The sequence below is a fragment of the Platichthys flesus genome, chromosome 16 (assembly GCF_949316205.1).
Source record: "Platichthys flesus chromosome 16, fPlaFle2.1, whole genome shotgun sequence".
Lineage (NCBI taxonomy): Eukaryota > Metazoa > Chordata > Actinopteri > Pleuronectiformes > Pleuronectidae > Platichthys > Platichthys flesus.
The window spans coordinates 6,597,866-6,616,499 of record NC_084960.1 but is presented as its reverse complement, the minus strand read 5'-3'; the positions used below and the strand labels follow the sequence as shown (position 1 = coordinate 6,616,499).

General features: G+C 42.0%; 3 protein-coding genes across 6 annotated transcripts; 1 reads left to right on the top strand and 2 right to left on the bottom strand.

Moving 5' to 3' along the window:
* Nucleotides 1-1,713: 1,713 nt before the first annotated feature.
* Nucleotides 1,714-5,436, bottom strand: LOC133970430 (uncharacterized). Its single transcript, XM_062407245.1, has 4 exons — nt 5,233-5,436; nt 4,013-4,357; nt 3,823-3,929; nt 1,714-2,881 (listed from the first exon to the last, which is right to left on the bottom strand). Exons 1-4 carry the CDS (start codon nt 5,273-5,275, stop codon nt 2,669-2,671), a joined length of 708 nt encoding a protein of 235 aa, XP_062263229.1. The 5' UTR covers nt 5,276-5,436; the 3' UTR covers nt 1,714-2,668.
* A 574-nt stretch (nt 5,437-6,010) lies between these two features.
* Nucleotides 6,011-8,962, top strand: LOC133971116 (zona pellucida sperm-binding protein 3-like). Its single transcript, XM_062408344.1, has 10 exons — nt 6,011-6,465; nt 6,543-6,658; nt 6,730-6,833; nt 6,904-7,078; nt 7,629-7,746; nt 7,836-7,918; nt 8,011-8,180; nt 8,337-8,498; nt 8,595-8,663; nt 8,747-8,962. The coding sequence occupies exons 1-10, from the start codon at nt 6,082-6,084 to the stop codon at nt 8,944-8,946; spliced, it is 1,581 nt and encodes a 526-aa protein (XP_062264328.1). The 5' UTR covers nt 6,011-6,081; the 3' UTR covers nt 8,947-8,962.
* A 2,375-nt stretch (nt 8,963-11,337) lies between these two features.
* LOC133970428 (BUB3-interacting and GLEBS motif-containing protein ZNF207-like) lies at nt 11,338-17,637 on the bottom strand. Of its 4 annotated transcripts, XR_009924301.1 has the most exons (12): nt 17,497-17,637; nt 17,074-17,200; nt 16,863-17,001; nt 16,226-16,408; nt 15,886-15,961; nt 15,714-15,784; nt 15,444-15,598; nt 14,120-14,347; nt 13,756-13,894; nt 13,304-13,491; nt 12,970-13,050; nt 11,338-12,464 (listed from the first exon to the last, which is right to left on the bottom strand). XR_009924301.1 is itself a non-coding variant. In XM_062407240.1 (11 exons), exons 1-11 carry the CDS (start codon nt 17,535-17,537, stop codon nt 13,328-13,330), a joined length of 1,416 nt encoding a protein of 471 aa, XP_062263224.1. In that variant the 5' UTR covers nt 17,538-17,637; the 3' UTR covers nt 11,338-13,327. The 4 variants fall into 4 exon arrangements, 3 of the variants coding, with proteins under 3 accessions (XP_062263224.1, XP_062263223.1, XP_062263222.1); XM_062407240.1 differs by adding an exon at nt 15,170-15,262 and having other exon boundaries at nt 11,338-13,491; XM_062407239.1 differs by having other exon boundaries at nt 11,338-13,050.
* Between the last annotated feature and the right edge of the window lie 997 nt (nt 17,638-18,634).

Here is an 18,634-nt window from a genome sequence, read left to right as displayed (position 1 = left end):
CCCCCCCCCGGCCCTTACCCTGTGTATCCTCCTCAACATTGTATTTCCCAGAAAACAAGATCATAAACATATCAGAGTAATACAAAATAATGAAAACAAATACTTGAATCAAAAGAAGCGCCAATAATGTAATGTGAACACTTTTTCTAGTGGTTTTTTTGTCTCATTCATACACTCAAAGAGATTTTTGATAACATCGGTTCAGAGTGAATCAAATTTGAAATACAAGTGTTGTTGAAAACAAAGATCGATTATAAAGGCAAATTTACATCTGTTGTATTTGAGTGTTTGCACAAGGCTGCTTGTACTGTATGTTGTATGAATGTTCGGAGCGTGAGGTGAAAAACATGATTGAGAGCTTATGATTACAGCGGAGGAAATGTCCGCCTCGTGTTTCTTTTCAATTCAGTATACTTATGTTGTTGATTTTTTTTTTGGTTTGTTTGTTTTTCTTTTTGCTCGTCAAAAATATATTCTGATGTTAATTGTTACTAGCCTCTAGCGTTGCACTGAGCGTCGGCCTCACCCCTCATCCAGCTAAACGAACAACATGATACAAGTACTGAGGGGAGACGGGGACAGTTCATGTGTAAATGTTTACTCAAGGACTAAAATAAGTGTGTTTTTAAAATGTAATGTTTATCTACCTTAGTGGCTTTCATTGTGGAATAATCCAAGAAAGTATGGATCATTATTGAGTATTGCACCATTTTTCAGACAATAAACCGAAAACAAAGAAAAAGACAAAAAAAAATCACATATGAATAAAAAAGAAAATGCAGCAAAAAAAGTATTTTGCAGACCTGTGGCCATTGTTTGGGGTAGAAAGACTTCACCTCTCCCAAATCTGAGCAACGGAGAGCGTGAAGGACGGGACATCAGACTGAGCCTTGGCTTCTAGGGCTCACTTCAGAGGTGCCTACCTTTTTGGTTTGTTAGCTTTTGTTCTGTTTTCACTCATGTCGTCGTCTTTTTTTTTTTTTTTTTTTTACTGCAAGGCCACTGACAGTTTACAAACACTTTTTTTTTCTGGAGTTCAATAAAAGAAAAACCTGCGACAGAAAGGAGATAAACCATGGGAATGTTGGAAAAACAAAAGGACAAATGCTTCCATTTAAAACGGGGGGAAAAAACTAACAAAAAAGCAACACAACACTTCACAGAATGAAGATGTGTTGTGCTACTTTCAGAACTCTGGGATTGAACAGTGTTGTCTTGTTCTGTTTAACCTTCTTTGTTCTGTGTCGATTTCATGGACTGTCTCAAGCCTGTATGTTTTATGTTGATTATATATATATTTTTGTTTTCCTTTATAGAAAAGAAAAAAAGAAGAAAAAAAAATGACATAATTGCTCACTATCTTGCACACACACGAAAAAGTGGATCTTGTCTCAGGAAGGCCAGGGTTCCAGAGTACCAACTCCACGCCATTTTAATGTACATTTTTATGATGAGTTAAAAGAAAAGGATGATTTAAAAGAAACAATTTTAAGCACTGAAAGTTATGGATTTCAGAAGAAGAGAAAATACCTTTTGTTTCTAAATCCGTAGCAGTTACATAATAACCAAATAATGGACTTTAAATGAAAATGGAGTGCTTTATATATAAAACTATATATAAAAATTGCTTTACATTTAAAAAAAAAAAAATGATTTTGTCAATGATTTTGATTGTTAAAAAAAGAGACAGTGAATCACATGCAAAATGCTGTATGTTTGAATCTTTATTGTGTTTTCTTATGAGGTCCCGTCCTGACTGAATCAGGAACATTGTGCATTAATCTTTCTTCTTTCTCTCTCTTGTCTCTCTTTCATTCTCCCACAGCGGGTATTACTATTATTACTATTATTATTAATAGATAAATCAGACATTTGTGGAACTTTTCACATTTTCGGAGAATGTTTGTAAAACATGAGCTGGTTGTAAAAGGATCATGAAACTATGCACAAGTGTTTTGGGGGGTGGGGGTGGAAGATAGGGGGTTTCCAGGCTTACTTCTTAAGGGGCCGAATCTATCGAAGGGGTTTTGAGGATCCAATGTGGGGTTTTCTTTTTTTGTTTCTTTCTCTTTAAAGGAAGTGGAGGCAGGGAGGTGTGTGGAGCGGTGATGGATGTCAAGCTCTCTGCCTCCAGCTTCCTTCCCCCTGATTCAGATCGATCTAGCGCTACATTGCCATGCTGTGTATTCCTAAAACCAATGAGCGACTCACTCGTTAGCACTGTGGGATTCGATCCTATCCTGTCAACCTTTTTTTTTGGTTGTATCCTCAGTTGTAAAGGTTTTTCAGAGGGTGGGATTAGGGCTATTTTTTTTTGGTTTTTGCCTTTTTTGTTTTTGAAATATTAAGTAAAAACGTCTGTACTGAGATTTAATGAGAAGTGGCTTGTAATGTTTTATTTTTCTCTCTGTATATCTCTTTCTCCTCATAGAATGTGATTGTTAAATGACATGCACCGAAACAAATGTTTTCATGAACTATGGAGCTTCTTTCAAATATTAATAAAATAGCATCGTTTTTCTTGGCTGTTAAAAAACGTGACATCTGGTTATTTGCCTTCTTGTCTCTCTTTGCCTTTGTTGCTCCGCACTGGGAGGACCACAGCACGGGCCGCAGCTCTCGGTGTCACTTCCTGTACCGCACCATTAGTTCAAAGCCTGCAGTCAGCTCAGGCTCTGAGGGAGAGCTGTCTGGGGCAGGCATAGTAGTTGTCCTGTGGTTGCCGGATGTTGGGGTTTGCGTACAAGGGGAAGTTGCCTTCCTCCAGGTGGGACGGGTCCTCCTGGTTATTTTGGGGCACCGCGGCGCTCTGCTGCTTCCTGGTCATTTCCTCATAGATGGGAGCGGGAGGTTGTGGTCTGTGATGACGCCTCGCCTTCAGCTACAAACAACATTATTTCATTCAGGGTCAGAAACACATTATTGCTCATTGTGGAACACTTACAAGCTTCTGTAATTCATTTTTTAAATTGTGTGTGTATTTCTGATCAGGGCCTCAAGCTCCTGTGAGTTTTTACTCTAGAAGGCACTTCTTCGTCACTCAGCTGAATAATGAAAAACAACATTCATGTGAATTAATTGATCCACCTACTGCTGTCTCCTCCTTTGGTCTATCCAATGTTTAAGTCAGACATTTTTGACAAATAACCATCACATATTCCCCAAAACCCAAAAGTTGTTTATTCAAGTCCAATCGACCAAATAGTCCAAACCCAGAAACTACTACAGTATAAACTATAGTATAAAGTTGGACTTTTGTTATTGTTTGAATAGATGCTTAAAGATCTTTTACCTCCAAGAGGCTTCATCAGTTGTAACGGACAGGTGAGTTTGAGACCCAGGTATTTAATTTAATCAGTTTTCAATTCACTAAAAGGTTAGAACACGGGGCATTTATTTAATTGAACTTAGATTTCTGCCAATGGCTTTGCATGTTTAATAGATTGTTTCCATACTGAAGTCCTGGCAATAATTACTTTGAAGTTTGAGCTCAGCCTTTTTATCAAGAGTAGATAAGAGACATTTTTAAGAACTTGAAATGTTCCCGTATTGTATTTGTATTTCTTTTTTAAACAGAGTTACAGATTGCATGGGTATAAAACAGCTTAAAAACCCAGAGCAAAACATTGAATCCTATTCAATAATTATCCAAGTAAATTCATGATTACTTTGAATTAAAATATTATAAAAATCTAAATGAGGAAATACAATTAACACAAATAAGACAATAAAGTATAAGTGGAACCTGACACACGCTCAGCAGTGGTACTTCACAAAGACACTCAGGATTTGTTAAATATCAGCCAAAGTGTAAATACTCACACATCTGTCTGTGGCCAGACAACTGAGTGTGAGCCCGATGAGTCCTGCGGCTGCAAAGATGGTGAGGAGCAGGGGGGGGTAACTGGGAGAGCACTGGCACGGCCTCCCTGCAGCACAAACCAGTACAAGGGGATGGTTTAAGTTTAGTTCAACTGAAGCGCAGCAGTGTGTGAGTATTGTGATGTTTTACCTCCCCCTTCCACCAGCAAGAAGAGCTGTGTGTTACTGAGCAGGAGGTCCTCCCCCTTGAAGCTCAGCTCCCACATGTACAGTCCCGTGTCGCTGGGCTGTAAGTGGGTGATGGTCACGTTGACCCGCGGGGAATCCAGCCCTCCAGCCAGCTGCAGACGACCCCTGCGCTCTGGGTCCACCCTGAGCTCGCCGCCCTTTGCCATGGACAGCAGGGTGGTCTGGCTCTGGGCCCCGCGGTGGTACAGGTGGAGGCCCATCAGGCTGCCGAGGTCCCGCTGAAGGGGGCAGGAGAGCTCCAGTGATCGGTTCACCTTGAGACGCCTGAAGATGAGCTCTGCAGAGGCTGGAGGAGAAAGAGAAATCCAGATCAAGCTCTGGTAACTCGTTGACCAACACTCGCTGGCCCGAAAGTCAAATGTTTTGTCATCTATTAGATCGATGCCCTTCTCACTTTGGTGATCAGTTTATTTCCTCTCGAACCATCAGTAGGTCAAAGTTTGAAAACTAGAACGTCTCTCAGAAGAATGGACACCTCTACCAAACAAGTCTCTAGATCCAGATTTTTACTTGGATCTGCAACAAATTACACACACTGATGATGGTTCTTCAGATGTATGAATTATTGTCTAAGAAATCAAGGGAAATGTTGAAAAACGAGTTCTTCCCCTGACCCATAAAGTTGAATGATAATCCATAATAGTTTTTCTGCATAATGCTGCTGACTAACAAACAAACAGTTTACAGTTACAGGGACAACATCAAATGTTGTCAACCGTGTTCATGGTCCCCAGAGGATGAGTTGTAATATATTTTTATATTACATATAGACTTTTCCTTTTAGCGCCATCATCAGTTCAGAATGTAATTGGCCCGCTGCTTTGTTGTTTTAGTATTTAAAACTTTTAAAACGGACTCAAGGGCATTTAGTTAAAGATCAATAATGCATAGTGCTGAAAAAGTTTTCTCCAAGTAGATAAAATGAAATTGATGAATATGTTATTTAAAGTCAAGATGAAGACTCAACCCTTTAAGAATATTAGGGCACCTGGTTCCGTCTAGTCTTTCCTCACTCTTGTCGAGTTCAGGACAGAGGACGTCACACCTTGTACAGATTGTTAAACCCTATGAGGTGAATTCTCATTTGTTGATGAATATGATTTGTGTCATATCACAGAGTTAATCCGTTTACATTATTTTATAACAAGAAAATTCTCTTACCTTCGACGAGCTGCATGAAAATAAGAGCGCATGCTAAATTCATCTTCACGGCCCTTTACAGTTGAGAAAACAGTGAGATGCACCGGAGCTAAGTCATAATGAGCCCCGCCTGTTTCCTCCAGCTCCTCTGACTGTGGTCAACCTCACTCTATTTATTGTTCTTTGCCTCAGAGCAGGAAGAGGAAGAGTTCAACTGCAGTAACGGCACTGGGGTTGGTCTGAGACACAATCAGGACGTCGAGCTTGAGATACAAAAGGCTCCAGCCACTGTGAACGCACCACATTCATTAAAAACTTTTTTAAGTTTTTAGTATTAACATTGTTCCTGCAATAAAACCCTCTCTGTATTGAGGGCTCTGTCGCAGATCAGGTGACACATTTCAACTGATCATCAGTTTCTTCTTTCTGTATCACAGGATGTGTCGGAAGTTCAGGTGAACAGTTGCTGAAGTTCGGTGGTTTTATAGAAACCGTGACGCCACTAGGTACTTTCCAATGAATGTGGGTTTTATAGTGTGAACACGGCCATAAATAAATGAAATGACTATTTTTCTCGCAACTAAACAGAAAACATGTCCAGTCAATTACCTGTAGCAAGGCGCCTGATTACAATATGTACTATTAGTATTTGTATACATCAAGTGTGGTTCCCCTTGGACTCCATTCATTTGTTGTGTCTCAGGCCTGAGTGACTGAAAGCTGATTGTTGGATGATTGGCTGCAGGCGTGCCGTGGCTCGTTGTCTGCAGGAGGTTTAAAAGGCTCCTCGGCGCTCACTGCTCTGCTGCCTTGTGGGTGAGAGCAGAGCGTGTGCAGTCTGAGCCAGTTTGCCCTTTTTGAGTGACCTCCATGGCGTCCTTGTGTTTCGTGCTCCTCTTGTCCGGCCTCTGCGTTCAGTCGTCTGTGGCCTTCCCACCGACACGTCACACGCAGCATGCTGCTTCGCTTCAGACCCCCGAGCTCACGAAGAGCCAGAGCTCCCAGCTCACTGGGCCCGAGCATCCGAAGGCTCCAGCTGAGGAACCGGAGCTGGTGAACACCGTCCGAGTGACCTGCCACCCGGACTCAATGGAGATCACCATCCAAGCCGACCTGTTTGGAGTCGGAGCGCCTGTTCAAGGGGACGAGTTGCGCCTCGGGGTGGAGAACCATGCTTACTGTAGAGCTGTGGCCATTTCACGAGAAGAGTACAGGATTTTTGTCGGCCTCATGGACTGCGGCACCAAACACTGGGTAACCGTGAGTTTGTAGCACTTCAGGCGGCTCTACATGTTTGACCTTCTGCTTCTCAACACATCTCTGATCCACAGATGACTGACGACAACCTGGTCTACACAAACCTCCTCATATACTCCCCCGAGGCCTCTCCGGATGGGCTGATTCGGATGGATGACGCGGTCGTTCCGATTGAATGTCACTATGACAGGTCTGTTTACAGCGACTCTTACAACCTCACTGTGCAACGTGTCGCTCTAAAACTCGTCTTTTGTTTTGCAGGAAGTACAGTTTGTCCAGTTCCTCCCTCACACCTACCTGGGTCCCCTTCATGTCGACACAAGCTGCGGTGGAAACCCTGGACTTCGACCTGAGAATCATGACCAGTGGGTTGTTTAAATCTAACGTGTGATCTTTCCCTTTTCTTGTATGCTGACTGTTTTTGTTTTTGTGCAGGCGACTGGCTTTATGAAAGGGGCTCTAACGTGTTTTTCCTCGGGGAGCCCATCAGCATCGAGGCCTCGGTCCGAGCTGGACATCACGTGGGGCTGCAGGTGTTTGTGAGCAGCTGTGTTGCTACACTTGACCCGGACATTTACTCCGTGCCCAGATACGTCTTCGTCAATAACGGGTAGGCACATTAATTATAACAGTGGAGAATCTCTTTTTTTAGAAGGAGGATGAACTGTCATCAGTCCTGTCTGAGTGAGAAGGTGTATGAAGCGTGTTGTGGCTCTACAGGAAGCTGAAGTCTGACACCAGATCTAGTGACGTACTTGAAAGTGCCAGTTGGATATGAGGTGAAGCACGTTTCCAGGAGCCCGTCCTTCATCGGTTAGAGGCGTCACACAGCAGCTAGTGAAGTGCAATTTGAGTTTGCAGGCTCTTAAACTAAATATATATATTTTTTTTTTTTAAGTGCCTCAAATGGTGAATTATAGAATGATCAAATAATGTTTCGTTGTCTGCATTCTTTTCCACACAAGCAGGCAGGTCCCAGAACAGCCAAACCACCAAATACAGTTTGAAATCTAACTAGACGTGTCCGGACTGAATCCTAAACGTCAAATGTTTGCAGTTTAGTAATGTAGGAACAATGCTGGTTTGAACATAAGATCTCTGGATGTACACATTCTTCTTTGGCTTCTTTTTTGTGTGGTGACCTGATTGCGTTCTTTTAGCTGCTTGGTTGACTCCCAGCTTCCTGGTTCGAGGTCCCACTTCTTACCCAGGATGCAAGATGACAAGCTCCAAATGGTCATTGATGCCTTCAAGTTTCATAATGAGGACAGAGGAGAGGTGAGATCACATTTTAAAACTGTAAGATATTATCGCTCCTATTGTTTGTTCAATACTTGTGTTAACCCCCCCCACACACACACACACAGCTCTACGTCACCTGTCACCTGAATGTCGTACCGGTCAATAACGCAGAAGCACCGAATAAGGCCTGCACTCTTATAAACGGAAGGCAAGTGATATCTGCTCTGGTGTGAAAATGTAAAATGCCTTCAGCGGGTGTGCTGAGAATCTCAAATCTTTTTTTCTTTTTTTTTTTTTCAGATGGCGCTCAGTTGACAGTAATGATTTCCTATGTGGACAATGTCAAAACCCAAATGAAGCTGGCCAAAGCCTCGGTAAGCCCAGCAGCCCAGGCAAGTATAGTCCCCGTGGGTTTGGGAAGCCAGCTGAACCTAAACCCTCATGGAGAAGTGCACTAAAGGCCAATACGGGTAGGATCTCTTATAATGGAAAATGGCATATTGTTCAGATCTTAGCTGGTTTTGGTTCCCTCTGTGATAACGCTATAATCGAGTTTACCACTAGATGTCAGGCTTTCCCCTGGTTTGTCCTCTATCATTGGTAAAGCTGTGGATTTGTGCTCTTAGTGTGGGAACAGGAGGCAAGTGTGGGTCCAATGCTGGTCTTACCTGCTAAACCCAGGAGTGGGCCTCTCCCTGTGGAAGATCTCCCTCCTGTTCTCAATCAAATCAGCAGACCTTCCCTCTACAGCAGCCGGTGGAGAGGTGGAGTGACCAACAGAAGAGTTGGTGCGTGTCTGAATCAAAACATTATCTTTACCAATGTTGAGTTGTTAGGCCACACCGTTTGATTTTTATGGCAAAAAAAATAAACTTTAATCCTAGATCTGAAGCCGCTCCGTGGTCCATCTACACCAGACCTGGTGGAGGAAGGAGAAGACAAAATTGGAACAGGTAAAGCCTGAAGGGGCTTGACTAAATCTGTTTACTTTCTTTTTTTTTTTTATAAACATGACAACTCTTTTCTCTTCCTACAGATGGAGACAAAGAAAAGGAGGTGGCACCTCTAGAAAAGTTGGCTCCTGAGATCACGATGAAATCAAACGGTGCAGCGATGGACAACGTCTCCACAACAGACTCCACTGACGTCCCCCCCACCGCTCTGATTAAACTGGAAGTGAATCTGTCAAATGCTACTGCTACAGAATCTGACACGAATGGCCCAAAGAGAAAATAAACTATCGCTTACTAAATGTTTGCTTTGACTCCAGATGTATAAATGTTAGTTTAAGATTTACAGAGGTTCAGCTGAAACTTTTTTTCTGTGGCAGGTAAAGTTAATACTCAGGAAATCAGAGGTCACAACGACTCGACAAACAATCCTGGATCAGACTTTGACTCATTCAACATTCTTCCAAACTTCATGGTTCTGTCCAATAGTTTGGGCATAATCCTAAAAACTAACCAAAGGTAACTAGATGTGTGTTCAGCAGGTTTGTTGCTGTGCAAAAACTTCCTTTAGCGCACGCAGCATAGTAAACTTAATATTGATGCACTAAAACCTCCCATTTAGTAAAAATGGACCAGTGGTTGCTAAAATTGTACCAAATCAAAATCTGTAAGGCAAGCAGAGCCTCAACTTGGTTATTAAAGCAGGAAAAATTATTGAAACTTATTTAGCATTTGTAGGGTTCATATTGAGTGAGGATGTTCAGTGATACACTAAAAACAATGCACCTGACTTTACTTCTCTTAATCTAAACAGTCTCAATGTTTGATCATTATGTAGGTAGTCAGAGAGGTCCTGAACAGGCATATCAGTCTCACTCTGAACTATTTGAGCAAATGGCCTGAGTGACTGTCTTCATACCTTGAGGTTCCCTGCTGAGCCCCTCGAGTCATCACGGATAGTAAAATCCCAGAAAATGTATTTTAACCAAATTTGGTCCCTTTTTAAACTATAGTTTTACATGTCTGTGTTCACCTAGATGTAAAACACATTTATATCCTTCTCTCCGCTTTGCTCAGTCTAACTAACTTATCCAAACCTGTAAGTTGTGATCAGGCAGCAGAATAGGGACACAATGACCTGCAACTTCATTTCCTAGCGATAAGGTAATTTGACACCACACATGCATGATTTATGAATTCAAGGGGATGGTTTTATGAATTTAATCTTCACATTTGCAGTTATATTTTTCAAAACGGATGAACAAAAATCCATAATCACATCAGACAATTGTGTTAAATGTAATTGACTTACGACAAACATGTAACTTTCCAACACATACAAATATGGAGAAAGGGAAGATAACATTACATTTAGATGACTCTTTTATCCAAAGCGACTAACAATAAGTGCATTAAACCATGAGGGAACAAACCCAGAACAACAAAAATCAAGAAAGTACAAATTTCTTCAATAGAGCCAAACTACAAAGAGCTATAAGTAAGTGCCATTTGTGTCAAGATGTGCTAAAGCTGCTTTGTCTCCAGCAGAAACACAGAAGGGCCGATACTTGATCAAGAAGAACACAGGTGCTGAAGTCTCGTGGTTCACAGGGCAAGTGTTATTTTTATAGTGTGTGTTAATGTCAGTGCTTCACAAAACATAGTTAAAACAAATACTATAGCTTCATCTTTTACTGTCCTTAAGAAGATTCATAACAATGGAAAGCAGATCCTCAGAGATGGGTGAGTATGAAATCCTAAAGAAAGCAGTTCGGGAAATATGGATTTAATAAATTCTTTGCAGCTTTTTGAAAGAACAAACTGGATTTTCTGCAATGGGAGAAACAACTTCCCAGGTGGGGATCGAACCTGTGATGAACAAACCTGGATAAAAACAAGAAAAGGTCGACTGCAGAAAGTGGTATCATGCATCTGCAGTGATATCCTTCTCAGGGGATCATTTGTTGTCCTCTTCCTTCTCACGTCTGATGTTGAGCGGCCAATTGTTGAAACCTTCCATGAATTCTATGCAGAGTTAATGGACCTGACTTTTTTAAAGTCATATCAGGGACTAAGGAATTTTACAAAAGATGATCAAGTCTTGCGAAGCTGTCTTGTCATATGTCAACACTCAAGCAAATCAGCATTGAAGAAATGCCACTGAGTCACGTGGATGCATCAGTTTTAATGTGTATAGATTTCATCTCGATGTGAGCCATATTTTTTGTTATGAAACTTAAAAACCTGAATTTTGTTTATCATTTGATCTAAAAAGAGAATCTATTAAGAATTGTAAAAAATGAATTAAGTGACCATTCTGATAATATATAAATATCTATTGACATCTTGCAATTTTCACTGTTAGTTTTTTTATTGTATGTTTCCACATAACATAAATTCTTGGTCATGTTTTAAAATTTATAGGAAATAGAGGAAATTGTCCCGATACAGAAAGCGAGGTGTTGGATTTGAGTCAGATCTCTGCACATGAGGAGTTTGAGGAAAATGCAGTTGTTCAGCAAAAGTGTGACTCTTGATCAAAACTAGTTCAGCTAGGCTTACTACTAATTTAGTCACTGGACTTAGACACTACATCTATTCATTTCTGTCGCTAAATTTGACAGCCTCACAACCCCCTAAAACAACACTGTGGAGGAGAAACATAACAAAAAACACATTTAGAGTTAGGGAGTTGGTTTATTCATAGAAAATGAGTAAACAGACATCGGCACATAAATTGAGAAATACAACTTTGCAGATTGCTTCACAGCACAGATCCTACAACAAATAGTCATGATTAAGTTTCAGTTTTTAAATAAACTCTTCCAGAGCTTCCCAGCCAGTCTGCTATCGTGTTTATAGATGAATTGTAGAAAAAAGGAGAAAAATTCTTGAGCAGGTAAAATCTGATCTTTTTTCCTTGCGATATGGGAATCTTTATGAGCCCATACTTACCGATGAAGACTTCCTGTGCAACTTATGTAAAATAATCAGATTATTGGGTTGAATTGAAGCTATTTGCAGCAAAAAATAGGATTTGTTAGACATTCCCTGACATCATAGTGAATGATTGGCAGCCAGTAGTGTTAACTGCTAACTGATGATTGAATTGTATTTTTCAAAAAGAACCCGAGGAAGCATTTAGATTATGTGCGCACACAAAACACAGGTTGACGGTAATTAAAAGAATGGCAGTGGTACTTACAGCTTTAACTAACCTGTTACTGGCAGGGATTCGCCTTCATGCAAGAAGTTAATTCAAATGATCAAGTAGGGAAAGCTGATGAAACAAACAGGATTAAGTGGTAAAGCCATTTTACAAACCCCCCAAAACACATTAAGGAACATATGGCTTTAGGTGACAGATTGTTTATGTGTTCGACAACCTCACAAATTGTTTGACATCAGTATCTCAGACTGTAAAATGCAGTGGACTGTAGGACTAGTTAATATCAAAAGGAGTTGTTTCATTTAAAAGCTCTACACATTCAGTAAATAGCTTCTAAATGAAAACAGAGCTTCCAGATGCTCTCACCGGTAAATAATGAAGATACAGGTTCAATGGCACAAAAAGACTATAATCCACATGAGCAAACATGCCTGGAGGAAATGGTACCTGAACGCAACAACACAAACAAGGGCCTTCACCAAACTTGCTGCAAGTTTGGGGACATAGAGATCCAACAGCATGAAAGCTGTGAGGGCCCCTGGTAATGAGTGAGAAGACAGAAAATGGTGAGACTTGCCTCAGGCTGAAACAGGGCTACACTGAGACAGGGCCTCAGCCAGTCCCCCGTGGCATTGCTACAGGGAGAAGAGAAATCTGGGTTTTAGCACTAGAGCCACTAGCGACCCGGAAGTTATGCAGCTGTACAATGCACTCTGGGTTTCAAAGGCCGGTCTGCCAGTGCCGTGTACAGAGCATAATTAAATAACTTCAATGCACTGCTCATTGTGACAGGATAACATTTAACAGCATTTTCAGGGCAACTCAATGAAGCATTTCTATTAGTTTTCATTGTTCATCTGCAGGGCAACAAAAACAGTCACTGTGTAGTTGAATTACAAACCTGCTGTGACGTCTCTTTTTATTACAGTACAGTATTTCAACGATACATATACTATTTTATCTATTTAAAGTTAAGGTGGTAGTTATTCATTAAATTACTAGCACAAAACAGAATGAATGCATGACAGTAAATTGAAGCCCTCACCAAACAAAGTTGGGGACGTAAAGTCCAACAGCACAATGTGCTGTGAAGGCCTCATTGTTTAGCTTAGAACAGAAATGTCTGTACATTAAACTTGCCTTGATAAAGGATGGGTACTGCCCATGTAACTCCAGCGCCTTCACAACACTACGAACCATATCTATTACACTTCTATACACCTAAATGAAACATGAGAAGAAAAAAAGCCTCAGAGATGGTTTGAAACAACAGTTAATAGTCTTGGTTAGATACAGTGTAAATGTTTTCCCATGGGTTCAGTGATGCTTTTAAAGCTGTTTTGATTGCTGTTTATTCAGTGTCTCTTCTTCATAGCTCAGTAGTAGAATACACAGTACGTCGTGGTTCTAAAATACCAATACTGGTTTGTCTACTAGCAGCTGAGGACATTAGAAAAGGGTTGAGTGTCCAAACCTATAGAAGAGAGGAGGGCAGGCTTCAGTAGCGGCCTCCAGGAGACATGACAGGGGGTCTCATTCCCATGGGCGGCCTTATAGGGGCTCCCTGGTACCCTGGGGGAACCACAGGAGGGGCCTGTCCATATGGAGGCATTCCTCCTGGTATGTACCCTGGCATCCCCTGTGGTGGACCTCCATACTGGCCTGCAGAAACACAGGTTTGTTGGCTTTTTAATCAAACATTAGTAGAAAACAAGGTCTAGGTAGAGGCAGCCTACAAAACTGATGAAGACAGGAGGTAAGCATGTCAGGCAAAACTCTTTAGTACGTGCTCTAACCTGCAATGTGAAACTAAATCTAACCTGATCAAATGTAAACAATGCAAGAAAGAGATACACCTTAGTTTGGAGCAACAGCTAAATGTAAAACTAAAAGTATTTCCTGATCTTAAGACAGAAGTGTATATACTTGGTATGGGATGCCTCATGCCGGGCTGCTGAGAGGCCATCATGCCACCCATGGGACCTGCTGACGGGGCAGCAGCAGTGGCCTGGCCTTGGTGGGGAACACTGCGCTGGTATCTGGGCATCTGAGCTTTCAACTCTTCCTACAGGAAACAAAAACAAGGAGAAATAATTTGACAATTAACTTCTGTACCCAAACCAGGAGTAATAAATAAATACAGTCAATGAATCAATGACTTTAATTCCAGAAAATGATATTTTCTACACTGTGATATTGACAGAAGCTTCATCTATGATTAACAGGCACTCAAACTGAATAGCTACTGTTAACAGAATAAATAGAGATAGTTCTAGCAACGACTACTTACCAGTGAGATATCTTCATCAGGGTGGATCAACTTACTGGTAGCACTGGAGGTGATGAGGGTGGCAGGCTTACTGGTTAAAGTAGAGGGAGGTTTGGAGACTGTGCTGCTGCCAGCACTGGGACTGGACACAGCTGCAGTGGCCTGAGTGTAGGCGGGGAATGTGGGCTTTGAGAGGTCAGAGGAAGTAGACGGGGGAGGATGGGGGGACCCTGACACTGTCTGCTGACTCTGATGGAGGGAGAGAGGAAAACACATGATAGACTTTGCTGAAATTAAATGAACTTTTAGTCATACTTTGAGGTTACTCCCATGATTGAAGTTGTTCCCTTTTGGCTTGGTATTGATATAGTTTGTACTATATACTGTATATGAAGAAGGATGTCATGACTGCTCCCCAGAAGCGAAGTCAAAGTGTCTTCATCCCCCTGGTGGTTGGCTGCAGAATAGGTCAATGTGAAACATCATGATAGACAGTTGAGAATGACTCGAGATCTGTCGGGCGCAATTTGTATTTCCTCTTCCACTGGTAGATCAGTTTGGATTTTCACATCCTCATCTCACACTTTTGTTTCTTTACCAGAATTAGATCATATCATCACCTTTCAAAGTCTATTAGAGAGGGTCTTAGTACTGTCTATGCCAAAAGCGGTTCACAACACTAATGGGAAAGTAACCTTGTAATGTACGACCAACTTAAAACTTATTTCTTCAGCCTGAAAAAAAAAAAGGTGTATAACACAACTGGATGCTGTGCTGTGCTGCCCAACAGCCCTTCTGAAAAATGAAGCCCATTTTACAAATCTGCATAATGCGACAGATTTTGCCGAATTATCAAAGCAAATTAGTGCCAGCACTGTTTTATGAATGCAGATTTGTGAAAATGAAAAAGCAAATAAATGTGTCTTGCTGGAGTTACCAAACATTAAATGAGAATTTTCTACACACATAAAGAGATTTTATGGCAAAAAAATAAATAATGTATCTGCCCAAAGACACCACAGGCAAACTATTTTGCTGCAGGTTTTCAAACTAGAGGAAACAGCTGCGTACTTGTGCTGTGATAGTGAACAGAGCTTTTGGGGAGGCGGACTCTGAGTCTGCACTTGGAGACCCTGTACTTGTACTTGCAACCCGACTGCTCATCTGTAGTACAGGAAACAAGTAAAGAATAAGAAACAAAAATAAACTAAAAGGAATTTTGGGGTTAAGTTTTCTTTATATCAGTCTGTATGAGCACAGGCTATTCAAACACCCTGTATTGAGCAGGAGAAATTAATGTTCTGCTCCATCAAAGTGTTACACGAGATGGAAAAAAAGATTTTACCTGTCCAGCACTGGGGAACAGAGGTTTGGTGCCATCAGGCTGAGCTGAGGGGGCAGTGGCAGCAGGAACAGCAGGTCTGACCAGCATGTTTGCAGCAGGGGGGACCTGAGCCATGTGTGTGATTCCTGGACGGTGGACCACAGGAGGAGGCATACCTGACCAGGGGAATCATGGAGGTTTACCACAGCAGGATTTCAGTTTTCAATCACTCCCATTGAGCAAATTACATGGAGTGATTATGAAGATGTATAATGGCAGGGCATTGGTTACCTTGAGGCATGCCTGGAATCATTGGAGGCATCCCGTGACCCGGAGGCATCATCCCACCCATTGGTATCATCCTAAATACGTGTGTGTGGGGGGGGGGGGGTATGTTTAAAATACATGGTGAAAATGAAACATTTATTTATTACAGTCCTCATTAATGATGCCAAATATTTACCCTGGAGGCATTCCTGGCATTACAGGAGGCATTCCTGGCATCATTGGTGGCCCACCCGGCATCATAGGGGGCATTCCTATAACAAAGAGATTCAGTTTTACAAAAGTTTGATGCTAGATGACAGATAATGTGTGAATCTCATGTGGAGATCTAAAATGAGGAGCGTTCAGAGCAGTGGATGACAAACATGTCAAGAAGACATTGCTCCACATCAGCAACAGAAAGACAGATTCTTAGATCACGGTATTGGAATCTTTGTCAAGTAAAGACATGTAAGAACAAACATAAATGTTGTATCTGTACAATCACAACATAATTTGCTGTATTCCAAGTTTCTCACCTGAGTAGCTGACAGGCTGTAGCCCAGTCACACCAGCGCCAGGAGGCATGCCGGGTTGGGTGATAGGTGGCATGTAGCCTGCCTGGGTCTGACCTGCAGCAGGCGGCTGGAAGGAGGGACCAGGCTCGTCATCCTCATCAAACTCATCAGAGTCATCCTGGTTCTGCTTTTTCTTCTGAGTCTCTGAAAATAAGGAGCATCACAATCAATCGTCAGAATAGACCATATCTGGACAGTACATGTAAGGGCAGGGTGATCAAAAACATCAATTGTTATTCCCACGTAACTTTAATCATTAGTTGTAATACAAAGGTTCAATGTAGATTGATGTAATGTCCTTCACTTAGGGGCAAAATAAATCAGTCTTTAAACTTGATAGAAATAATAATATGACATTTATGTGATCATTATGTATAAAAACTTATTTTCATATAATCTGCTGCCATCCCTTGTAACTAAAAGGGATAGTTCACCGAATAATGTTATCCTCCTACCTGGAGCCATGGAAGAAGTGATAACTTGGCTAAAATGCGGTTTACCCCTGAAACTCCAAAAGTGTTTTGTGGACTCAAATCTTTCACCCACCCCTCCGTTGGCATAGTGGCGAGTAGATAATGAGCTATTTTGGTGACAATACCTTGGTTCTTTTGCTCCAGCACTCTTCTTCTCTCCTCCATGTCTTTCTCTGGAATTCCCTCCATGCCGTAGATTTCCAGTTCAATATCAGTCCTGCCAGGGATTGCATTGGGAACCCCATCAATGGTCTCTTTGTGCACCTATGCGAGAAATGAGGGGATTTTTTAGCTCAAACTCTGCTCAGTCACTTTGCCTTCTCGTTGTCTCCTCACCTGCATGCAGTGGATTGCCAGTCCAGGGCCCGTGTACAGCTTCTTGTGACAGATGTGACACTTGAAGTGTTTGGCCTTCTGATGCTGGATGAGGATCTTCTCATCGTCAAAATCTCGGTTGCAGTACCTGACGTTAGTTTAAGGAAGCAAAACGTAAACATAGGGTCGAGTCCCGGCAGCACATCGCAGGACACCACGCACGGACGTGTGTTTGGTTTCTCTTATGACAACGCGATTTGACGTAATACGCCATGTTTTCTATTCCCAGCTGGGTTCGACTCGAGTTACAACTGTCGTTGGGGGGGCTGTAGAGAAGCTGCTCCACAGGGTCCACGTCTCCATGGAGGCTCGGGTTAGCTCTAAAAACACAACTCCTTCAGAACAAGACAGGGCAGTAACATGGAGGCTGTGAGAGAAGGATACCAGCACCAGGGCTTCATCTGCTTTTTCTTCTTCCTCCCCATGGCTCCTGTACCTGACAAGACAGCAGCTGACAGCAGCTACATCCACACGGACCTCGGAGGGAGCAAGATGGCGTCGTTTACTATGGTCGCTCCCTCCTCCCATCGAGGTCCCGCCACAGCGCCCCCTACTGGTGCAAACCCCACCGCCTACATCAGAGCTGGTTCAGGTCTGTGGTTCAGATGAGGGATCAACCAGGGGCGGCTCCTGGTACAGGAGACATAGGCGGTTCCCTAGGGCGCAAAATGCCGAGAGGGCGGCACAAGATACTCATTTATCATGACGTGACACATGCAATGTAAAACAATACAGTAAAGTCACACCATCATCCTCTAACCCCGGGACGCACCGGAGGTAGAAGCGCTGCGAAAAGCGGTCCGCCTCATTTCCTAGCCCATGTTAAATACTTGGCTGTTCGCACCGGCAGCGTAGTGCCGGGAAGAACCAGGAAGCGCCGCGGCCACACAAGCACATAATCTCCTGTGGGGGGGTGGCGGCTACAGGTGTATGGGAATGAGCAGGTAGTCCAATCCTTCATGTTATTATAATTATGTAATTGCTTTAATTTGGCAGGCTGTCGTGTTGGCAGGACTTCAACCATCTATTCATTGCACAATATCTAATACTATGTCAATTTAAAAATAAAAAGAATGGGAAATTTCCTCAAACCGTGTAAACATTGAGGTACGGCGAAGGTTCATCCGTCGCCAGAGGAGACGATGTTGTCATAACTCCACTGTGCATTGTCCTATCACCACCAAACTTCTGTCTCATCAGAGTCCAAGCCTGAACAGCTCTATCTGGAAATATTTCCTCAGTCATTATTTTTTTTTTCAGGCAAAACAATGCAACACTTCAAAATGCATGCGCTCGGGCCCGCTCAGTGCTGCTTTGCAGTCCAAAAAATGTCAGAATTGTATTTTCCGGTATATTTATTTTTACTTTATCTCTGGTATTTGTATATTTATCTTTATCTTTCATTGTTTACCTGCCTTTGGTGTTTCCTCATCTCAAATTGATGAGATTTTTGAAAGCCTTTGCTTGTTATTCAATTGTTTTCTTCTTTGAAATGCTAACAGCTTGAATTACAATTAATATA

Excerpts from the sequence above, each read along its gene's own strand:
- LOC133971116 (XM_062408344.1), top strand. The coding sequence starts at position 6,082 with ATGGCGTCCTTGTGTTTCGTGCTCCTCTTGTCCGGCCTCTGCGTTCAG. Across the intron at positions 6,834-6,903 it reads CGACCTGAGAATCATGACCA|GCGACTGGCTTTATGAAAGG; the intron begins GTGGGTTGTTTA and ends GTTTTTGTGCAG. Across the intron at positions 7,919-8,010 it reads TGCACTCTTATAAACGGAAG|ATGGCGCTCAGTTGACAGTA; the intron begins GCAAGTGATATC and ends TTTTTTTTTCAG.
- LOC133970428 (XM_062407240.1), bottom strand. The coding sequence starts at position 17,537 with ATGGGGAGGAAGAAGAAAAAGCAGATGAAGCCCTGGTGCTG. Across the intron at positions 15,962-16,225 it reads ACAGCCTGTCAGCTACTCAG|GAATGCCCCCTATGATGCCG; the intron begins GTGAGAAACTTG and ends TCTTTGTTATAG. Across the intron at positions 13,492-13,755 it reads CATGAGGCATCCCATACCAA|GCCAGTATGGAGGTCCACCA; the intron begins GTATATACACTT and ends GTGTTTCTGCAG.
- LOC133970430 (XM_062407245.1), bottom strand. The coding sequence starts at position 5,275 with ATGAATTTAGCATGCGCTCTTATTTTCATGCAGCTCGTCGAAG. Across the intron at positions 4,358-5,232 it reads TTTCATGCAGCTCGTCGAAG|CCTCTGCAGAGCTCATCTTC; the intron begins GTAAGAGAATTT and ends TTTCTCCTCCAG. Across the intron at positions 3,930-4,012 it reads CTTGCTGGTGGAAGGGGGAG|GGAGGCCGTGCCAGTGCTCT; the intron begins GTAAAACATCAC and ends TTTGTGCTGCAG.